This window comes from Xiphophorus couchianus, chromosome 20 (assembly GCF_001444195.1).
Source record: "Xiphophorus couchianus chromosome 20, X_couchianus-1.0, whole genome shotgun sequence".
Classification (NCBI taxonomy): domain Eukaryota; kingdom Metazoa; phylum Chordata; class Actinopteri; order Cyprinodontiformes; family Poeciliidae; genus Xiphophorus; species Xiphophorus couchianus.
In genome coordinates, this window is record NC_040247.1 from 30,212,785 (window position 1) to 30,236,537 (window position 23,753).

The 23,753-nt window shown below is 39.7% G+C and overlaps 1 protein-coding gene across 4 annotated transcripts in view; it reads left to right on the forward strand.

Moving 5' to 3' along the window:
• The window catches only part of slc41a1 (solute carrier family 41 member 1), a 32,072-nt gene extending 10,153 nt beyond the window's left edge, over positions 1–21,919 (forward strand). For all 4 annotated transcript variants that reach the window (XM_028003394.1, XM_028003393.1, XM_028003395.1 and 1 more), the window contains 9 exons: positions 2,449–2,556; positions 10,012–10,083; positions 11,970–12,114; positions 15,433–15,579; positions 17,686–17,833; positions 17,925–18,004; positions 18,121–18,255; positions 20,561–20,709; positions 21,179–21,919. In XM_028003394.1, the coding sequence (XP_027859195.1) occupies positions 2,449–2,556; positions 10,012–10,083; positions 11,970–12,114; positions 15,433–15,579; positions 17,686–17,833; positions 17,925–18,004; positions 18,121–18,255; positions 20,561–20,709; positions 21,179–21,364 (1,170 nt within the window). In that variant the 3' untranslated portion in view covers positions 21,365–21,919. The remainder of the gene's footprint in view (positions 1–2,448; positions 2,557–10,011; positions 10,084–11,969; positions 12,115–15,432; positions 15,580–17,685; positions 17,834–17,924; positions 18,005–18,120; positions 18,256–20,560; positions 20,710–21,178) is intronic.
• Positions 21,920–23,753: the final 1,834 nt, after the last annotated feature.

The following is a 23,753-nucleotide window of genomic DNA, read 5'->3' on the forward strand; positions in this document are numbered from 1 at the left end:
GGAAGGAGCTTGTTTGGCTTACAGTCAATGTTCTGGGAAGACAACATATATCAAAGAGGGAGTCAATGAGGGAGATAGGGGAGGTAGACAGAAGTAGATTGAGAGAGCGCTTGAGAGCATGCGGCTGTGAAAGAAGAGAGAAGTGCTTCTAGGCTGCTGGGTCTACAGGGGGCAGCGAGCCAAAGCCAGGGGCTGGCTGTTGGAAAGGAGCTCAGCTTGGCCTGGCGACAGCTCCGAAAGGGTTTGAACCACACCGAGGATCTGGTGCCACACCTACTGCACACGCAAACACATTGACAACACCACGTATCAGCCATGTGCATCTACTGGGAGTAACCTCCAAGAAGTGCAGAGCAACTGTACTTCACTTTCGTTTAGCTTTCCGAGAAGGAAGTCTTCTCGACGTCTGACTTTCCTTTCCTCTTCTGTTCTGTTTTAGCCTTGCAGAATATTGATTGAGCTTAGAGCAAACTTGAGTGTAAGTGCAGGAGGCCCATGGGACTGGCCTCAAAGATAAGCACTTTTACTGCCTGTAGATGGATGGCATCAGCATCAGTCTTCTGGCCAGAATAGACTACAAACCTGCTATCACTGCATGAAGCCCTAATAGAGGCAACAGCCCGGCACAACTGTGACAGGCCCAGGGAGTTACAGGCAACCCAGCTCTGAAGGACTGGCCTGCAGCCAGGCAGGAGGTTATCGAGAGTCAGGCCCAGTAATATCAGCTAGAGGTTTCATTAAAATGCCAGCCAGCAGACCGAGTCACGTTTCCTGACACATGCTTGACAAACTTTATGATCCTCACAATCTTAACACGACTAAACTGTCTTTAATATTTAGCTGTCCAAGTCTGTAGCTTTTTTTTCTCATCCATAAGATCCATTTGAGTAATGTATACAGAAAAATATGAATTCATTCTAAGGTTTGGAGTATGTAAGGAAGTTTATACAATTCCTGTGGAGTGATATCAGTAACACGTTACTGGCATCTATTCTAATCGGACCCCTTTTTTCAGTAATGAGTAATCTAACGCATTACTATTTCAAATCCAATAATCAGATTAAAGTTGCTTATCCAAATCACTGTGCATTACTGTGTGTTACTATTTTCTTTTGTAATTTAATTTTATTTCCTCTGTGCGTGATCGCTGTTTATGCAACAGCATCAGCAGCAACAGAGATGTAAACAATGGAGAGATGCACATTTTGTTGCTGGAAAAACAGGAGCTATTTTAAGTTTCTGTCGACATGTAAGATTTTTATAAGTGGCTTTGGGCTTGTTTTTTTCGAACGTTGCTTGCAAATTTAAATCGTATGGCTTGTTTTTGAACGTGAAGTTGCTCATTTGAGCTTGAAAATAAGAAGAGCCACATAATAAGCCCCAGATGTCGCCTGACATCCAGGTAGTTTTAGTCAGGGTCACCCTGTCCATCCTTTCCCGAATGATCTGTCCCGCTGTGTCTTTGTTAATGTCAAGGCAGTATTTGCTGTGAATGACGTCGCACTTCACATTGATGATAGTTATGCAGAAGTTAAACCAAGGCTGAGGACATCACAGGTTTTATATCCTGATTTGACAATAACTTCACAGTCTGTTCACCACCTCCACTTCCTCCACCATGAACTGGTCACCACTTCATCACAGAGCAACACAGACACAAACAGGGTATACATGTGTGCACGCACACACTCATACCTAAAGATAGACCAGTTAACCTGACAGTCATGTTTTGGACTGTGGGAGGAAGTTGGAGTAACTGGAGAGGACCCACCAAAAGTACCAAGGTTGGGATTCAAACCCAGGACCCTCTTGTTGCATCAACATCCAGTTAATGAAAGAATACTGCTAAACCTGTATAATGGTTATGGCTGGTACTGTTTGATTCACAAGTAGGCTTAGTAAAGTATCTATTAGCTGAGCGACTTTAGCTCAAACTGCAAAAGAAGTCAATGCTAGTTCTGATGGAAAGGTGCCAGAATACAGAGTGGTTTTACATTGTACATTTTATTGCATATTGAGCTACATATTGGCAGACCAGTAGGATTCCTATGCTAGCCCCTGTCTGCCTATGAAGCCCTGAAAATGGTTGGCCTCATCTGAAGAATCATGTTTTTCATGGCATGATCTGTATGGCTGGGTTCATGTGTATTCGCTTCCCTAGGAAACACATGGCAGCAGGATATATTATGAAGAAAAATGGCCTCACTGCCTGCATTCTTTGTGCTGAGGTTGGTGAATGTTGATTGGTGCTTACAATATAATATATGGTTTAACAGTTAGATAAAGTTATAATCATGTTGTTAGGCTCAAGAAGCTCATCAGTTTTTCAAGTCACTTTATGCTCCATCAGATGTTTTGTTTAACTGAATCAATTTAATCTGTTTTAAAGAATAGAATCTTTTAAACCAGCATGGTCATAACAAATGTACATATCTGTGGTCTTTGCAGCACTGGACGGTGTTCACAAAGGTGTCGGAAGTCTTCATCCTTGTTCCTGCGTTGTTGGGGCTAAAAGGGAACTTAGAGATGACGCTGGCCTCCAGGCTTTCAACAGCGGTAAGGACCTAAGCATATTTTATTCCACTACGTTACTTAAAGCTAACCTACAAAACCAAAACCTGCTGCCTATCATCGCACAAATGATTTGGGTCTCCAGATATTTGGATTTGTTGACCTGACCAGGTTACTTTCTCTCCTGAAGTAACCCATTTCCTCATTTTTAGAACCATTAAAGTTGATTGCTCCTGGGTCAGTGGCCTCTTTGTTAGAAAGTAGATTTTAGGAACTGCATTCTTTACCTCATGGTCTCTGATCTTGTGCGGCATCGTCTTGCTATGCAAGACTGAGCTAAGTTGGTGGTGGGGGGCAAATAACGGTTATTCACATTTGTGAAAATTCTTTAACTTAACCTGAACCAGTGAAATAGATTCAAAAGTAGGAATCAAGCTAAAAAACTGAATCAAATTTCTCATATTTGACTTCCATAGTTTGCCTTGCTGGTGTTGCTCTGGACAACACTGATCTGAACTGAACATTGTTCAGTTCAGATCTGGTGAACTGGTTACATTAAGAGGTTATGAACAGTAAAGTTAACTAGTTTTAAATTCAGTTATGTTATTGTAGTTCATATTTTAGAGAAGTTCTGGTAAACAGTTTAAAGTCTTTATTCAATAAAAAAAAACATTTTTACCAAATGTAGCTAAGTATTAGCAGGAGTTGTCATCATAATAGTAGATTATCTAGAAACAGCTTGGAACTTTTTATGTCTCACTTATTGCACGACAATAAGTGATGGTATTCGAAGCCACACCGCTGAATATCTTAATTAGTACCAAGTCAATCATATGTCTATCTTTTTTTGTGAGGACTATCTAAAGGAAGACAAGAAGTATTGCGGGATAGACAACAACATGCCGCTGTTTTAAGTGCCTTCACTTGACAGGAAGGTTCTATGGTCAGATCTCACCCGTGGCCTTTGTTGGGTGGAGTTTTTATGTTTTCACTGAGCGTGAGTGGGTTTTCTCTGATTCTTCCCACAATCCAGAAACCCACGACTGACTCTATGTTGGTCATGTAGTGCTGGAGACAGTGCCCAATTTAGCCCAAACAGGACTGGGAAGTGGGTACAAAAAAAAAGAATGGATAGAAGAGGCTAAAGCTAATGGTTCTTTTTTGGAAATCTGTTTTGTTCTGTTCTGAATGAGGAATATGCTTTTAGCATGGCTAACCAATAGCAGCTGTAGCATATATGAGTATTAGCATAGCACTGTATGCATGTACACCAATCCCCACATTCTTACCACTGACTGGAGGGAAAGAGGCGATGAAGCTGATTAGCACTGCAAGCGCATTGTGTTCTGTTGCTAACATGTTTAATCACATGTGGCAGCATCTGTGTCTATAGTCGAATGACCGTACTAAAAAAAAGGGTTGCAATGGAAAAAGGATGAGTCAGACGTACGATTGGGGACCGTCTTGATCTGATTTCATTTTTCACTCAACAGAATTGACCCAATGATTGTTCAACATAATAGGCATAAGTGGAATATTTGGGTTGTGATTTGATTCAGTTTTTTTCAGTATTTTACTCCATTTAATGTCATACAAATATGGGACAAAAACATGATTGATATTTTTATATTGACCTGTCTATCGAGCGATAGATCAGTAGCTTTATTGTACAGAAACTAAAAGTAACAAACAGAACAAGCCCAGTTGTAAATGTAATAGACTAACCAAATTCAAAACTACTATTATTTTTTATTTATTTCAAGTGTCATGGTGTTAATATGGACATAAAAAATAACATTGAAAAAAACATAAAGATGTTCAAATGCACCAGAACAGGACCAGCGTGGAGCGGAGATTGCTGCAAAAGCAGAAATTGGACTGTAGCGCATAGCATTCTGGGTAAATACAACCAAAACAAACATGCAAGAGTAGCATTAGTGGGGAAAACGTCTTGTGGTCTTTTGCCAAAGACAGAGAAATCCTACAACCGCTAAACTCTGATGTCACTCCCATTCTTATTTGCATTTACTGAGGAAGGAAGTTGTTGTTGTGCTCAGTGTCTTTTTCAGAAGTTTTTGTGTCATTTTCTTCAGAGGTTTTTGGAGCAGTGCCACCACAGACGAGAGAGTGAACAGGTTTTTCAAAAGGTTTGCTTGGTTTGACACAGTGCAGTGTGAATGCGAACCGCAGTAAGTGAAAATGTAGCAAATGCTACAAATTTGATCTCCAGCTGAACTGAATCTACTGGACCTTCAGGTGTGAAAACACTCTTAGACTCAAGATTTTGTTAAGCTTACTGACGTTATGGTTTCCCACTGTAAAACATATTTCTCCTCATTCGGCCTGGCCTCAACAAACCCATGCCACTTTAGCAAAATTATCTTACCATTTATCTGGAAAAAATGTACATATATCGATTCATGTGATGAACACTGCCTTGACAGTAGTGAGCTTGTAATGAGCATGAACATGTTTTGCTGCCTGGGCAGTGCAGAGCAGTAGCAGTAGCAGAAACACATATTGATGGGGAAATGCAGACTGATGTAACACCAGGAAAAGTGCAGATACCAACATGGTTGGTTTTACCAACATGCTAACACTTACTGCAGCATTTCATGAATATTTCACCAAACTCAGCCAGTCTGTGGGTTATGCTGAAGCCTGACTGGACCCTCTTTGCTGGCTGGGGCCCAGCAGGACCACACTTTTTTCCATGCCACCTCTCATTATGAGCAGATTAAGACCACTGCAAGTTTCATAATGTGCTTATTACTGGAAATAATGTAATCCCTATTAGTGGCTGACTCTTGGAGTACATATTTCCTTTTATTAGTTCCTTTAATTTGATTCTCTTTTGATCTCTTTTTTTCTTTTGATATGTTAATTATTTTAATGGAAATACAATGCCTTGGAAGACTTTTCACATCCATACACTTTGTCACATTAGCACTGCAGAAACTTTAAAATATTGCATTTAGGATTTTATGTTATAAATCAGCAGAAAGAAGAGAAAAAAGATGCATGTTTTTACCAAAAACATTTTGCAAGGAAAAAATACTGACTTTGCGTTTTTATTCCTTCCTACTTGTAGTAAAAGTTAGTAAAACTAACTTTTAAAAGTATTACTACAAGTATTTGCCAGCAAGACTAGCAAGTGAACACAAGCTTCATAATACAGTAGACAGACACCATTTAGTCTAACTTCGCCTTGACTACCGTTGTTGCCATCATCAACTTTATCACCATAGCGACCCAAAAATCTCCAGCATCTTCTAAGGCAGGGGTAAAACTCCAAGCACCACAAAGAAACTGAAGTCAGTGATGCTGATTGGCCAAATGTTTGTTTTCCTTGCCAACCACACTTGATTAGCTTCAGAGTCAGTTGGTGGAAATGTTGTATAATTCAGATTATATTTAAGATACACTATTTTTGAAAACAGACTTGACTGATTATACAGTTTTTTTAATAATGTTTTTAGATTATGTTTAGATTAGTTTTTTCCATCCACATCTGGCTGCCACTGGTACATGAATGTTTCTTTTCAAATTTTTACAAATAAAACTTAAAAACATAGTGAGCGCTTACATCTCAACCAACTTTACACATACCCAGATAAAAAATTTTGGCTGATATTTTTTCAATACAATAGCTCAATAAGATTGGACAGAGAGCCTCTGTAAACAGCAGCTTTTAAGTTTTGCCTCAGTTTCTTAATTAAATTAAGAAGTGTCTATTTCTGATACGGCCACCTTGGGCAACTGCCCAGGGCAGCATCTCGTCAGGGGAAAACATGATCTTCTTTCCTAAACTAACCCTATTTTAAATGTCTTAGAGCTATAATTCTGTCCTGCATTCTGTGTTCCTTGGTGACTGATGTTCTCTAGCAAACCTCTGAGGCTTCGTTGAAGAGCAGGATTTAAACCACACAGGTGGATTCTATTTACTTGCAAAATATCTTCTACTTCACAGACATGTTGTGTTTTGTGTTGTTCTGTCACATAAAGCTCGTGGTTCTAACACAAAATAATATGAGAGAAGTTTATAGGGTGTGAATACTTTTGTAAAGCAAGGCCTGAAATGTAAGTCATGACTTTTGGCTTGTGTTTCAGAAACGAGTCCTTCTTCAGTGAAAGATTGTCCATGCCCCAGTGTCTAAAATCTTCAAGAAATCACATCATCACCATGTAAAGCCACACTTTGCTTCTGGTGAAATCTGTCTGCTCAAAAACGTGTTTGCCTTTTTTTCCCCCTTTGCTAAATTCTCAGCCAAGTCCTCTTCTGTGATCTTGAGACAGTAGATTTGGGCGGACTGTGGCATAGTACACGTAGTTCATGCTCATCCAAATAGCCTCCACTTTTATCTGTCCAGCCTGGAGCTTCTTATCAGTGCCTGAGGCAGTGTGTGTGGCCTGTAAGTGACGGCTGTGCACCTCAGTCCACGTCTTTATCCAACACCGACTCACATAGATGACGTTCTTGGTTGTTTTGGTGTGAAGCTACCGTGACGACACCTCCATGACACCTCCGTGACATACGATCTTGTGCTTTTTGTGTCCATGATCTTGTTATGCTGTTTAATAGGGCGGTGCAGTGTTGAAAAGCCCATCATATGCAATGCTTTGCAAAAGTATTCACATCTTTTCAAATATTTCAGTTTACAATAGTAAATGGTGAGGTAATGTTTCTTTAGGGAGGATTTGATGTGGTAGACTAAAATAAGCACAGCCAGGTTTGGATGAGGAAAAAGAAGGATGCGATTGTTATTTTCTACAAATCCAATTTAAAAAGTGTGAAATGCTTTGTATACCACCTCCTCTTACAGTGATATACCCTACAACAAATTTTTTCTACCCCTGATGCGATCTCCAAATCATGCCCTGCCTCTTCCGTAACACCTCTTATACATGTATTGTAATTCATTCAGTCTAGTATTAGTTCACACACACATACATTTCTGACATCTCATTCAGTCTAGTATGTCTGTTTTCTTTAAATGATATGTATGTATGTGTGTGTGATATTTTAATAGTGTATATGTACAACTTTAGTCTTGTGGGTGTGTGTGTGTATGAGTTTGTAGGCGTGTGTGTGAGAGTTTTTGTCCTAAACAGCCCCTCAGAAGAAACTCTAGATATTCTATATCTTTCTTATAATAAGGAAAAAGTTCAAACAAAGTTAAGTTAGAAGACCCTTTTAAGGTTTCGCATGCTGGTGATAGTCCAGGTCTCCACCTATGCCTTGTGAAGTTTCTGGAAAGCGGCTGAATGATGTTAAAAACACTGCAGACATTAAAGAGCATTCTCATAGCGTCGCTGCATTTGTCCAAATGATATGGTACTGCAACAAGGCAGGATGTCTTCCACAGCACTCACATCTTCTTGTGGGTCAGTTTAAGGTTTAACAGGCAGTGAAGAGTCTAACAGACCTACATGAGCAGAAAGCTACAGGTCAATGATCTGTTAGCCAAGGGGGCAGCAGGGGGAGATGCTGAGCGTGTTCCTGAACCTTTTGAACCGCCTGGAGAATGTGTTCCAGTGCTGCTGTCTCTAGACCTTCCTCCACTTGAAACATTCTTCATCCCCTGACATCACATCTCTTTTATTGCTCTGCTGTCGCCTCCTTGTTGTTTCTAATCCTGACTTTAAGGTTCTTTTGTAAACTCCACCAAAATTTCTTGTCTCCCCTCCCTACACTCACTTAGCTGTTCATTTGGGTAACAAATGGTCATGATTTAAGGTTTTTTCTCTAATTTTTGAGAAGAACATCACGATTCTGGTGAGAATGGTGTCACTCCAACAATTAGTTGTAACATAGATGCTATGCTACTTCTAAAAAAAACATTTTTACTGATCGTCTTTGGCAAGAGGAGGTCTTGCAAAAGAGTCCCACTGCATTCCCATTCCCTTCTCAAAATGTAAAAAAAAAAGAAAACAAGACACTTTTCTTCCCATGTTATACAATGGGGAAAACTGTCAATAGCTCTTATATCTTGCTGAAAAGTTACTATGTATGTTAGTTTAGTGTTGTTTCAAGTGTACTAGGATATTGACACTAGAAATTGGACTTGGTAAGATTTTATGTTTTGCAGTGTGCTAGTGTCCCTTTCCAACAACTTTTTGTTTTTTCTGGTATACCAGCTGAGAAACTGCTGAAACATACTAAACATACACACTGTCTGTAGCTAAGCAACAACTGAACTGATGAAGTCACACACAGCTGAATGTGTGCTGTTGCTAAGGAGACAATGGTACAGCTTACCTTGTTATAATAGCTACATAATTAGCTACACGTCTTCTGCATGTTTCCACTGGTATTTTGACAATTTATCTTTGATTATTAGTTTCAAATCTTTGAAGTTCGAAAGGCATTCTAATCTTGATTAATATTTATATACTGCTTCCAGTCATTTATACAATAAATAAGTAAGCTAAGCAGTTATTCAGTTAATCGGATGAAAAATTCAAAATTGGAATGGAATGAAGAAATCTCCTTTCTCATGATTAATGTTTCTTGTCCTTTTTGAAGGACAATTTTGTTTACTGAGACTTTGTCAATCATTTTATTTATTGTCTTGGTCGTGTTTGGTTTTTAAGTTCCTTTTGATTTATTGTTTTTGATTGTTGTGTTTTATGTTGAATATTTAAAATGTCTTCCATTTCCAGTGTGATATGTTAACTGAAACAAAAAATCTGTATTTCCTCTTATTTTTTATGCACTTCTTGTTACTGTGCACTATTTTATTTTTATATTTGTATCATGTTCGAATAAATTTCATTTCATTTCATTTCATTTCTGCATTTTCTGCAGTGTGGGGTGTTGTATAAAATTAAAGTTAATGCATCTTGTAGAGGGCAAGCTACAACAATGTTAAAGTTTATCGTGATAATTTCTGGGACTTTCGCCAAGCAAAATTTGTTATTGTGACCGGCCCACATATAACGTGAATCAGCCGATTCTCTACTTTGTCATGTTCTACCAGATAAAAATCCCAGTTTGGTGTTTAATCTAACATGTAGTGAAACGTATGTGTAGGTTGTGGATGAGTTCACAACTAGTTCTCATAGTTCCAGAACTCCCCATCGCTCTCCACCCCTTTCCCCTTCCTGTGTATCTGTAAGCGAGAGGTCAGGATGGAAGAGCAGGCCGTCTGTTTGTATCCTCTCACTGTGGACGGCGTTTGGATCATTGCTCTCTGAACACACAGTGGACCACTGTGGCCACGGCCACTTGACTCTTGAGACCATCAGTGTGTGTGTTTGTTTGAAAAAAAGAGATGAGATAAGTGGAGACGGCATCAGGATGGGGGATCAGATCAGAGCGTCTTTGTCATGACTACTGACACTTTATTGTTCTCATGGGATCAGCAGCTTGTGCTAGCTGTAAACCACCCAACAACACACACACACACGAACACCCCCCCCCCCCCCCACACACACACAAACACTGCCAAAGATCCCTTGTGGAAAAGATAATAAGCTCTGTGTCTTTCTCCTTTTCAGGCTAATATTGGTCAGATGGACACAGCCAAGGACATGTGGAAGATGATCGTAGGGAACTTGGCCCTCATCCAGGTAAATGTAGCAACGATGTGCTTAACCTCACGATACAGGATATATGTTCTATATAGTGGGTTTACTTACATCCACCTGACTGTTGAGGGGTGACTGACCACAGGTTGTTAACTTCCCAATAGAACCAGTGACATTATACGCAAATATCCCATATAATGCCTATTTGGATAAAATAGACATTATTATACGCAGTTCTTTTTTTTTCAAAATGACATGGTGACTTGCATTGCTTTCCAAAGGTACTCATATCACTTTAAGTTGTTTTGTGTTTTTTTTTTAATTTTGTCAACTTACAATTATGAAACTGTAAATGTATTTTATAGGATGTTTTTCTTGCGCAACACAAAATAGTTCAAAATTTAAGAGAATTAATACAATATTTTCAAAAACTGTGGTGTCTCAGCATCCTTTACTGTGATATTTGAAACAATCCTGTGCAAGCAGTGGCTGTTAGTCTTTTCCTACCTAGTAAACATTGTCAATATTGACAATGTATATACAGCTGCTCTGTGAAGGTATAAGTGGCAAGAAAAAAACTCATGCTTGAGAAAAAAAGGCTTAGAAGATTAAGTTTGTAGTTCGCTACAAGACATATAGGGACAAAGCAAACATGAAACAAGGTGTCATGATTATTCAAGACCAAAATTTGACTTTCTGGTTCCAGATACAGGACCCGTATATATTTCCTCCGTTATGTGCGGAAGAAATATTTCAAAATACCTCACACTGTATCTCATCATGATCACAACATCGACATGGTGAAATAGGATGATGGCACCATCATTCCGCTGGGAATCTTTTCTGGAGCAAAAACTGGAAGAAAACCTGTTAGAGGTTTCAGGTTCAGACTGGGACCGAGGTTCAGTGTCCTGTAGAGAAATTCCTGTAACCGTACAACCACAACTTAAGGTTAAAGCATGTTTACGTGTCAAAGTTAAGGTTAAGTTCAGTTGACAATTGTGGCACTTGGGGGGGGGACATTTGTTGCTGTAACAGCATGGTGCGAGTAAGAACCAGTTGTCTCCATCGCAATCCTCGGTACAATGTAAACATCGAAGTCAGAAAACAAACTTTATCTTGAATAAATATATCATTGAGGCATTATCAAATAAAGCAAGCGGTGTTATCGCAAGATAATAATTTTATGTAACTCATTTCAACTTAATGATATTTCTAAGTAAGTTATTTCTAGGCTAACCTCTTTTTCGTTTTTTTTTTTCTTGTTCAGCATATTTACTTTCCTGAGTGGAGCATTTCAGCTTTCCCTCTAATGCTTCACTTGAGATTTTTAGAAATTGCTTTGGGTTTATTTCAAGTGCAATGGAGATGGAAAAGAAAGGGGATAAAAAAAGGGGTAATGATGGGACGAAAAGTTAAAAGGGACAGAAGGAGAAAAGAATAGAGGAGGCAAAGGAGGAGGATAAAGAGAGCACAGTAACACCCTAGAAATCTGCTTCTGGAGGCTGGCCTATAATAACAAAATAAATAGGGTCTCTAGTTTTGGTTTCTGTGAAGTGCTCTTCACTCTGCTGCCACATGATGTAGCTTATGATTATGTAATATTTAAATGTCTGTCATGTTTCCTGGAACCCTTGGAGCGTAACCTCAACACGCTTCAAGGAGGTGAAATCTGACAGGGCGACCAACAGGTGCTTGTGTTCTCTCACAGCTGCTGATTTTAAAAAAACAAATGTATTTTTTGCCCACTAGTTGTGGTAATTGCATAGTTGTGAGTATTGTATGGGTTCAACTCTTTGCTGGGTTCACGTTGATTGATTGAAAGCTTCTCCAATGAAACGGGATAGTCTCATGCATCTGCACTTTAAATGTTAGCTGAAATGAAATCTACATGAGCCATTTTAATGTGTGTGTGTGTTTGCATGCAGGTCCAGGCCACAGTTGTGGGGTTCCTGGCTTCCATAGCTGCTGTAATCTTTGGCTGGCTCCCAGAGGGACAGTTCCAGCTGGGCCATGCAGTGCTGCTGTGTGCCTCCAGCATGGCCACTGCCTTCATCGCATCGCTACTCCTGGGTACGCTAGCCGCACGGGAACCTGCTCGTTGTGTTTACTGTGTGAAAGCTGTGTCGTCAGACCAGTCAGGCTTATTGTTGCTCTTTCTGTCCCTGCCAAGAGAATTAGACAGTTATAGTTCCTCAGGGAAGCTTCTGTTTGAACCTTGAGCGTGTCAGAAAAACACTGACGAAGGTAAATGCTTCGAAGGGTGGTCTTGTGAAATTGTAGATCTTTCTGACACTGAAACTCATTTTAGATCTTTATTCCCTTCTGATGTGTTTGAACATTTTGTGAATTGCAGCTGTAAAACAAGCCAGTCTACCGAGGGAAAATGTGAAAATAAAAAAGGTGAATTAATCTGTGATCCCTTAAACTGATGCTTTGTTAAATGGGCAGCGTTGTGTAAAATCCACTTTTTATAAGCTGTACATCATGTTGTAAAGTTATTCTCCCATCAAAAACATACATAGGGTGTTGCCTTGATTCTTTTACGTTTGTTTGATAAATCCTTCAATCTCCCATGGCAACCATTCAGCTGTGGAAAAACAACTGGGTGGACCTAGCCCTGCCATCAAAATATGTGGGAACTAAGCTCCTCTGAGCTGCAGCTTCCAAACTTCAGAGCTTCCTCCTCACAGTGCAGCCCTCTCCCCCACTCAGCTCCTTCAGACTAGCCAGCAGCAATTAGCAAACACCTGGTGGAACTACTCATCTACTGATCTCATCATAGGAGCTACAGTACTTCTCAGTGAAACACTGGTAAAAAATGTTGTTAAATAGTTAATAAAGGAATCATGTTGTGATGACTTCCTGAAGGCAGAGTTTGAGAAAGAGACAGAGATCCAACTTCAATATGAAGTCAAATTTCTTTTAAGACATATTTGATATATACAGCATTTATAATACCTGAAGGGAACATGTGCTATAAAATGACATAATGTGCCTGGAAAATATGTAAAACTGCCCCATACAAAAAATCCTTGATTTTAACTTTCACCACTTGAGTTCACAACCGCCATCAATTGACGTGAATCTAACTAACCTCTGAGGAAGTTCAGTCGTTCAAGTAGGATTTTCCTAGCAATAGCGTTGCTTTCAAAACACTGCAATGCCCATGCCGCCCAGCAGATGGTAGTAACACTGACGTGAGTGACATTAAAATTCAAAACTAAACCATTCTGATTGTTAAGGTAAAAGGTTCTTCAACAACTTTCCTTTGACACTGTAGCATATTCTTTCAGATTACAGGATATTAGAAACATTCTCAGGATGAAGTGAGACTGATCTGGAGAAATCCATCAAAATATGCACACATGATGTAGTTTCTGCTGCAAATAGCCAAAATGGGCATGTTGGCCTGAATGTCACTGCTAGAGTAAAAATACAATCTCCACACACTTTATGAACATCTCACTTTAGACAGGTGTTTAAAAAAAACAGCAAATCTCTCTAAAACCTCAGTTTGCCATGTTTGCTTCATTTTTCTAAAGACATACTTTCACCTCCAGAATTTCTTTGAGTGCCCACTGCCAGAGGCCAAATGACTTGTTGAAACATGAAGAATTCTGCTCTCTAGGAGAGAATCCTTGAGGAGAACGTCTCAAGCTTGTGACCTTAAGTTTAAGCTTCCCTAAAGGATGAAGATCACAGGCACAACAGCAAATCTACTTTTAAATAGCTCAAAAAACAACAAATTTAAGGGTTTGGAATGGCCTAGTCAAAGTCTGGACTTCAAGCCAAACAAGGTGCTGTGGCATGACCTTAGATAAGAGATTCATGCAGGGGTGGAAATTAAAAATTTTTCACCAGCCACTGTTTTTTTTTTTCCTATTACAAACCCAAGCAAGTACAAGCAAATGATAGAAAATGTATGATTTATTCTTAACTCTATGAAAACCAATTTACTGACAATAAGTTTACCATACAGATGTACATATACAGAATAATTTAACATGAAGCATGGACACCTTAACAGGGTTGTAGTGCAATAAGTTCATTTGAAGTAATTACTAACAGCAAACTTTAACTACACAACCCTAACATTCTTGCAATCATATCTTGAACATTTCCAAATTTTGATAGTATTTATTAAAGATGTGTCTGGTCATTTTTTAAATATTTTTAAATTGTATCATTAGCTGTTTTCTAACTGTTTTATTTGTTTTCCCTTACTTATTATGTTTTCTATTGAAATGAAGAATTATTACTACAATATAATCTTAGTTATATATAGTCATTTTCATGTCATTAATAATGAACGTGCTCATTATTAATCCCGTCATCATTCTTGTGTTACTCCAGAGTTTTTCTGACACCTGGAGCTTAGTGTTAGCTTCCCCCTCACACACACCTGCCTTCCTACATGCATGAAACTTTTTCTTTATGAACATTTTCACTCCTTACCGGGCAGCAGCAGCTAATCTGAACTCTTCCTCAATCTGTCCCTGGTCACGTCTCTCTCATCATCCTCCTCCAACGATAATAAAGCCCCTGAATCGCTAATTCCCTCTCCTTGTCCGCTACTGAATCTGTTCCAGCGGTCAGAGTTTGTGTGGTAAATTTATCGGTTAGTTTGACGCATTTTTCTGAATGGGCTAATGCACTTTTTAGCTTTTGTCATAGTTTTTGTGACCCGCCCGTCTCGTATCCGCTCATTTTCTCGGACTCCGGTTAGCTGAAATGGCGCTATTTATAAACTTAGAGGGGAGGGGAGGGCTAAAGAGGACTGAGGGATTTCATTGGATAAGCCCAATGTCCGTCAATAAAATCAACCAATGGGCTGTCGCGGTCGATACAAATTAGATTTAATATAATTTTTTTGTTACATTATGACAGCATAGGGCCGCCAGATATGGACATTGTGTACATCAGTCTGGACTCCAGACAGTCAGTCCTCCCCTGGACAGAAGTTCAAACTGAATGCAGCTTCTCTTTTTTTCTGATTAAATTGTCAACCCGCTACACGCCACTTCATACTTTTACCCACATTTGGCCAGTGGCAGGTGCTAATTTCTACCCCTGGATTCATATTTGAAAGCCCTACAGTGTTGCTAAATAGAAACAATTTTGCAAAGAAGAGGAATCCAACATGCTTCTACAGTGATGGAAAAGACAGTTCTCCCTCCTAAGACAGTTATTGCTGGCACTTCTTTGCGACCGTTGCCACCAAGGATCATAATGATGGCATGTTTATTATCTGTTGGAGTATATTGGTTGTTCATGTTAGTTGTATTGTCTGTTTGACACAAACCTTTGATTGGTTGGTTGGTTGGTTGGTTGGGGAGCTAAAAAGTAATATCTTCCTGGCTCTGACTGGTCGAACTCTAAACTCCACAGGTCTCATCATGATCGGCGTGATTGTCGCGTCAAGAAAAGTCGGCATCAACCCAGACAACGTGGCCACACCCATCGCCGCTAGCCTCGGAGACCTGATTACCTTGTCCCTGCTGGCAGGCATCTCAACAGGGCTCTACAAGAAGCTAGGTAACACGCGCTACACACCTTACCTGTAAATAATGTCACAGTTAAAGTCTGCCTGCTTCATGTAAGCACTCTCTGTGACAGAAACTCTGTCACAGAGAGTGTGAAATTAATGAATCTCTCATCACTGATGAGAAATTAATTAATTTTGACTTTCTAATGATTAAAGATATTCCTGTCCCAAGCTGCAAAGATTTTACAGCTTTAAAGAATGTCAATAATATGAATTGTGTGTCTAAGTTTGCTTTATTGTGGCCTAACCTACGCAATTCCAGTTATTTCTCATTTCCCTTTGGTACTCCATCTGGATTTTCACCCATTGAGCTCGATTTCTCTCTATAATTCGATTGTACATTAGTCCTCTGATCCTGGGAATGCTCATTATGTGATAGAAGGCTGACTTTGTAACTGTCTCTATGTGTCTCTGAGGGTTCAGGTCTGAGTCCATCACTACAGCCAGATTTCAGACAGTTACCAGGTGCAATAGCTGAAGCTACATGCAAAAAATCCTGCATGATACTACCACCACCATGTTTACCAGGTGGTTAAGAATTTTTATTTTTTAAAGAGCCGATTTGACTCCTTTGTGAGAATTTCCTGTTATTTCGGTTAAATAGCTCAGTCTTGGTTTAGTCTGTTGAGCGGCAGAACGTGTCGGCCATGTGAGCAGCAGAAATTTACACCCACAATCAAATGTGTGTTTCTTTCTTACTTGGCATTGTCAATCCACAGTGATGAAACTATGGCTTTATTAATTCAACAGTTTTGTATTTTGTGGCTTTTAAAGCAGCACACATTATGAAACAGCAGGGATTTATTCTTTCTCATAGTCATTTAGTTTGTTGCAATTTCCGGCTTAGATGAATCCTTCCACCACTGACAGAGCCAACTGCCAGGTGGCATTTAAAGGCAGAAATCCTCATTAAAGCACAGCTTTCCAAACGGCTTTCAGTGAGGAAGCGACAGGGTGCAGCAGCGTGTGCAGCTTGTGTAAAATGTGGCTCTGCTCCTGCCTGTGTGGGGTAAATAAGGATGAAAGCCCTCCCACGCCTAATCTTGCTGTGTTTTTGGGTGAGAATCTCCACAGTTCGCCGTCAGCACTGCGGCGGCGACTTGGCCGGCGACACACCCAGCTCCAGAGCTACAGTTTCCACACCGCAGACAGACTAACAGACAGACCCACAGAGCGTACTGTAATCCTGTAAGTCTTGGATCTGTCAGAGACTGTCCCAAAAAACAAGCTCACTCCCTTTAAGCGCTGCACTGGGCTGCTCTGCTGAGCATATTTGGGATATTTTTTGCTCAGATACACAAACACAGCTGGTGTCTGGGACTCTTGTCTACTCGGATGTTGTGTTTTTTGTAGGGGTTTTTTTTAGGCTTTGGAGTCTCCTGCGGTGTCAGAGGAGTAACACTGCATCACCAAAGATGCAAAAGTATTTGCACTTGTGTTTATATCACAAATTTCAATGTATTTTTGATATTTTAGGTGATTTACATAAATTTGTGCAGAATTGCGAGGAAGAGATGTTTTTCATGGAGTGCCATTTGTAAAAATGACAACAATTAGCAGCAATAATTTGGCTCATTTAATCTACCATAAGAAAAAGACAATGGAGGTTCATTTTTCAGTCATGCTTTCATTCAGTTATAAATGTCACAGTTTCAATTTAAATATTTAATAATTAAGCTAAATATTTAGCTCCAAATTAAAATTTTTGTTAGCAAACTAAATATTTGGCTAGTAAAACTGAATATTTAGTTAGAAAAATAAATATTTAGCTCCATGTAAATATTTTTTAGCAAAATAAATATTTTAGCTCCAAACTAAAAAAATTTTATTAGCGAACTAAAAACAAAGCAAAGTATTTAGTTAGTATGAAACTGAATATATAGTTAGATAAACAAATATTTAGCTCCAAACTAAACATTTAGTCAGCAAGCTAAATAAGGTAAATATTTCATTAGCAAACTAAAAAAATTGTTATAACTCTAAATATTTAACTCAATGCTAAATATTTAGCTAGGAAACTAAACAAAGAAATGGTAAAAAAAAAAAATAGTATCAGCTGCCTGGTCTTGAAGATCAATGTGTCTCCTCCCATTCAGAGTACAATGACTACGCCAACCCGCTGGTGTGTGCGGTGTTTGTGGCGATGTGTCCTTTGTGGGTCCTGATAGCCAGGAAGATCCCAGCTACCAGAGAAGTCCTCTATTCAGGCTGGGAACCTGTCATCATTGCCATGGCCATCAGCAGGTAGGCACTACAGTGTGATTCCATTGATCTAAACTGGGTGATATAACAACAGGTACATAAAAACTCATCTTTCTTTTCCATTTTCTTTCAGTGTTGGAGGTCTGATCCTTGACAAGACTGTGAGCGACCCAAATTTCGCTGGCATGGCTGTTTTTACTCCAGTTATCAACGGTAAGGCAATGGAGACAAACAAAGAAGACATGCAGTAAAGCCCTCTCTACTATGTGAAACGGCTCACTCCCCTGTGTGCGTGTGCGTGTGTGTGTGGGTGTGTTGACGTGGAGCAGGTGTAGGAGGCAACCTGGTGGCAGTTCAGGCCAGTCGGATCTCCACCTATCTCCACATGAACGGGCTGCCCCTGGGGGACCCCAACCTGGCGCCCAGGAAGTGTCCCACACCCTGCTCTTCCTTTTTCGGCTCCAGTAAGTAACAAGGCAGCGCTCCGCGGTTTTCTGTACACACCTTTCACCATAGATGACCAATCAGGACGCATGCACTATGCAGCAGGTTCATCATATCCAGTGCTGCTTTTATTAACCATGAAAAAGTATTTATAATGTCTCACTCACCTTTTCAGTGAAGCACTTCATCCATAGTTTTCATATCACCACTAAGGGGAGTTGTCATACAGTGAACTATTAAAACATTTGTTCAGATGCTCCAGGAAGGAAAGATTGCAAGAAAACATTAAAGGAATGAGTATCTGCATCATCATTAAGAACCAGCTAACCTGTGATTTATGTTTTTTCTTTAATTTTGAAATCTGTGAGGTACCTTTAGCCTTTTTCTGTCTGATATAACATTGTAAAATGTGTTCAGGGTCATTTTCTTTGTATTATTTACTACAAAATATTAAATTAAACGGTTCTGAATTATCCTGTCAGCATGTCATCATAGAAAACACCCAGAAGAAAGCTCTCTGGTCAGATGAGACCAAAGCTGAGCTTTTTAGCCTTCATGCTGGAAACTTTGTGTGGCAAAGAACTTGAGCACACAAACCCTGCAGTGTAACATGGAGTTGGTATCACATGCTGTGGGGACAGTGACGGTATAGTTACTTTGAAAAGTAACTTTAATCGGATTTCTGATTACCCCTTGAAACGTAACTTAGTTAGATTACTGATTACTTGATTTGGAAAATAACATTGAAAATTACATTGAGCTTTGCCAAAACTTAATTAATTGCAAATTATTTTATAATGGTAACATCAACAATGTATCTCCAGTTATAAGGTTGAACTGAAGGGGAAATTGTTTAAAGGTTGCAACAGTACAAAAAAACTTTAGTAATTTTGTGTTTTTGTGTGTTCCAGTATTGACTGGAAAACTATAAATAGGATTTTAACCCGCCCCGGCGTCCAGGTTCTGCGTTACGGCCCAGATGTCCTGCTGTACAGACTTGTGACACTTCTCTTAATATTAATAATTATAATGGCGTTTAGTGGCACAATTTTACAGACACGTTCATTTGTGGCTGTTTTCACGATTATTGTGATTATTATTATTGTTCATATTAGTCTCGATGTTTGCAGTTTTCTGGAGCGCAACGCGAAGCTCGAGGTAATTCACAGCAAATATATTAACTTGATATTAACAAAAACACAGCGGGACGGATCAGCCAGGAGACGATGGACAGGGAGAGCCTGATTAAAACTAACTGGATGTCAGACAAATTCTGAAGTTTATGCGCAGCCCGTGACTCATCAAATCTGCAAGTGACTTTAGAAAAAACAAGCCCAATGCTGCTTATAATAATCGGACTTGGCGAGCGAAACTCCAAATAGTTCCTGTTTTTACAGCAACAAAATGCGCATCTCTCTCTATTGTTTTTGTTTCTGTCGCTGCTGATACTGTCACATGGAAACGGTGGTCACTCCCCAAGACACGTAGAGGAAATTAAATTAAATTACAAAAGAAAATAGTAACATAAAATGATTTCGATAAGTAACTGTAGTCTGACTACTGGATTTGAAATAGCAACGCATTAGATTACTTTTTACTGAAAAAAGTGGTCCGATGTCAGTAACGCATTACTGACATCGGACGTAAATGTTCCTGTTCTGGAAGAATACTCATTTTTTATTTATATATATATATATATATCCATCCATCCATTTTCTGTTCACCCTTGTCCCTAATGGGGTCGGGAGGGTTGCTGGTGCCCATCTCCAGCTACGTTCCGGGCGAGAGGCGGGGTACACCCTGGACAGGTCGCCAGTCTGTCGCAGGGCAACACAGAGACATACAGGACAAACAACCATGCACACACACACTCACACCTAGGGAGAATTTAGAGAAACCAATTGACCTGACAGTCATGTTTTTGGACTGTGGGAGGAAGCCGGAGTACCCGGAGAGAACCCACGCACAGGGAGAACATGCAAACTCCATGCAGAAAGACCCCGGCCGGGAATCGAACCCAGGACCTTCTTGCTGCAAGGCAACAGTGCTACCAACTGCGCCACTGTGCAGCCACATATATATATATATATATATATATATATATATATATAAAAACCCGTCAAATATATACATACAGAAGTTGTAGATGTGCAAAGCTCCAAAGCCGTATCCCATCTGTGTTGGTCTATCAGATAAAATGTTTCATTCAATTTGAATGTTGTGGTTGTAAGGGGATCAAATGTGTAAAGGACTATGTTTGTATTTCACTGAATGCAGAAACACCATGAAGCCATCTTCAGTCATGTTATCCCTTCTCTTCTCCAGCTGTGAACTCTCGATCTGCCCGTGTTCTCTTCTTCCTGGTTGCCCCGGGTCACATCATCTTCCTCTACACCATTAACTCCCTGAGAGGGGGTCACACCACTCTGACCCCCATCTTTGTCACCTTCTACCTGGTAGCTGCTCTACTGCAGGTACACACACACACCCCTCATAAATATATCCCACTGTGAAACAGATAACGGCCTTCTGTCCTTCATAAACAAAAATAGGGTGTTTATGAAAGCTGTATCAAAATGAAGACTGAACAAAAACATTTTAATGTCCAGTGAGCTATTTGAATTTGCAATGAAAAATTACATGCTTTATTTAACCCTCCTGTTACGGAGCAAGCACCCGTCGTCTACCCAGAGCGTAAACAGTTAGGTGACCTCTGCCCTGCGGTATTACTGTTGCTTTTAACGATTTTGTCCAGCAGGAGGATATACATTTTAAAACTGATGTTTCATTGATGATTAAATTCACTGGTTGCAAAAATTGAAAGTAGAAAAATAATCCAGATACTTTGTGGTTGATTTCCAATAATTGTGTTACAAAAATGCTTTAGCATCTTGGCAGGTTGCTGAGTCTAGGCCCAACGTGCTTAAATTGTCTCTGCTGCAGGTCGCAATCCTCCTGTACCTGGCTGACTGGATGGTTCACTGGATGTGGGGCCGAGGCATGGACCCCGACAACTTCTCCATCCCGTACCTGACCGCTCTGGGCGACCTCCTGGGAACCGGCTTCCTCGCCCTCTGCTTCCACATGCGTTGGTTCATCGGGGACAGAGACTCCAATTTAGGCAACTGAATACATGCAAACATAACGCACAAAAAAACCCCTAAAACTTGCACATACTGTAAGCTTGCATGCAAAAAAACTTGATGAACTTGATGAACATCACCCATATGCCTGAGTCTGACAGCGGACATCTACAATAAAAGGGCTGATGTCCCGAAGGGCTCTGGATGACGAGTTCTTGTCAGAATCTCACCCTCAGGATATCAGGACGCTGTTTTACTGTCGGCACAGCAGCAGCATGTAAATCCTGAGTCTTGCTGTCACCACGGAACACAGACCTCTTCATCTCAACCCCCAACATGCAAAAAAAAAAACAAAAGAAAAGAAAAAACTCTGACCAATGATAGATCCAGCCTCACAGGCTCCAACGCTACTTAATCTTACCTAACACCTGAGTCCTACCACTTTTATTAATATTCTTATTGTTAACAAACGATGCACTTGGTATGATTTGATATCTGTTCTATGTACACGGCAAGTCCTCATTATTTTCAATGGGGACGTAAGCCCTTTTGTTTAAAAAAAAAAAAAAAAGCACAAAAACCCCACACATCCAAACAAGCCGAGAACGAATGCTTAATCTCCAAGTGCTGTTGAATTAACTCTAAAGTCATGTCTTGTGTTTTTGGTTAAATGCATTTTTTCTTCTCTGTTGATGTGCTTCATTACTGTAGCAAACGAGGCTCTGGTTTTACTTCAGGGGACTGGACCTAAATTCTCTTTTAGCGCAGACTCCAGGTCTTGGTTTGAAGATGCGCTCCCAGTGTTTGCTGTCCCTCATAAATTTTGTCAAAACTTAACAGACTGGAAGATAGTCCATCAAGGTTTTGCTCATTCAGTGCAGTGAGAAATATTTTCACCTTTTTCCTAATAATATCAAACGTGCACGTTCAACATCCTTAGAGTCCACCACCACTGGTTTATCTTTAACCCCTTTTAGATTCATTGTTGTAAAATTTGCCTTAATGTGCCTGTTGATGCATATTTCACTCGCACCACGGATCACTTTGAAAGCACTTTGCTGCCATTTAGCATTCAGATTAATTCCCAATTATACCTAGTTTAGGCTTGTTTGCATACTAAATATCTTTAGGATACAAATATCTACTTAATTTAGCACCTGCTTGACAGAAAACACAGAGTTTATATTTTTTTTAATGATAATCGGTTCAGGCAGTAGCAGGTTAAATATTGGAACAGCACGTGTTTGGTGCCTGTATTCAGAGAAAAATCCAGCCTTTCTGAGATAAAACATGGATATGTTTTTGTTTGAGAACCTGAGAGTTTAGTGTGGAATGCTTACGGTCAGGGAAGAAGCTTTTTTATGAGATTAGGTTCCTTGTTTGTTTTCTTTTCCAGGGAAATCCTATAAAACAAAGAAAACTCAATACGATGCTATGCATAGCAGTTAATCTTCAGAGTTGATTTCAGTGATGGGCTCAAAGGTTCAAAGGTAGTTTGATGGAAGCGTTTAACTGTCAGAGCTTGGAAATAAATTGAGAAGGAATATCTCTGTCATGAAACGGTGCGGTGTTGAGGTGAGGCAGACGCTTGAGACCCAGGTAGAAATGAAAATGATGATTTTAATGGTAAAGCACAGTCCACACAACGAGCAGCAGGCACATGGAAACACTGACCTAGACTAGACATTGACAACGACAAGGACCCGACGAGGAACAAGGAACACAGGTGGAGTTAAATACACGGGCGGGTAATCACAGAAACGAGACACACCTGGGAACAATCAAGGGGAGGACAGGACAACAAAGAGACTCAAGGACATAGAAAACTCTAAATAAACACAGAAAAACACAGATCATGACAATCTCCTTTATAAATGGGGAAAAGTTATTGTTATGACAAGATGCAAAGCTCATTATGACAAGGTTAATATCTCATTAAAACCAAAATATCTTCTCTTTTAAGTAATAAAGGTCATAACAACATGTCTTTTACATATCTAGAGGAAAATCATAGTGAGCCCCTTCAGGCCTTTTTAGCAAGTTGTAATTTGTCAGAGGAGCATTTTTTTTTCTTCCCGTTAAATTGAGTAACTTTCTTATTATAGCTTGCATCTTGTTAAAACAAGAAATGTTCTCATCAAAGCGAGAAACTTTCACAACTTTCATTGCTCCTGAATTTATTTCCTAGCTCTGGCAGTTAAAACATTTCCGTAGATCTGGGTGTTAAATCGTGCCTTTCTTAAATTGCTAGGACATGCTGACACAGTGGTTCATTAGTCTGACAGCAGATGAAAGATTCCGAGAGTCTATATTCTGTGTGGAAACATAGGCCATTGTTGGTGGCATACTAATTAGTATTTGTTTTTTTTACTTTTAAGTAATTTGGTCAGGCATGGGTTGGTCACCAGTATCAAAGCAGATCTACATTTTAGAAA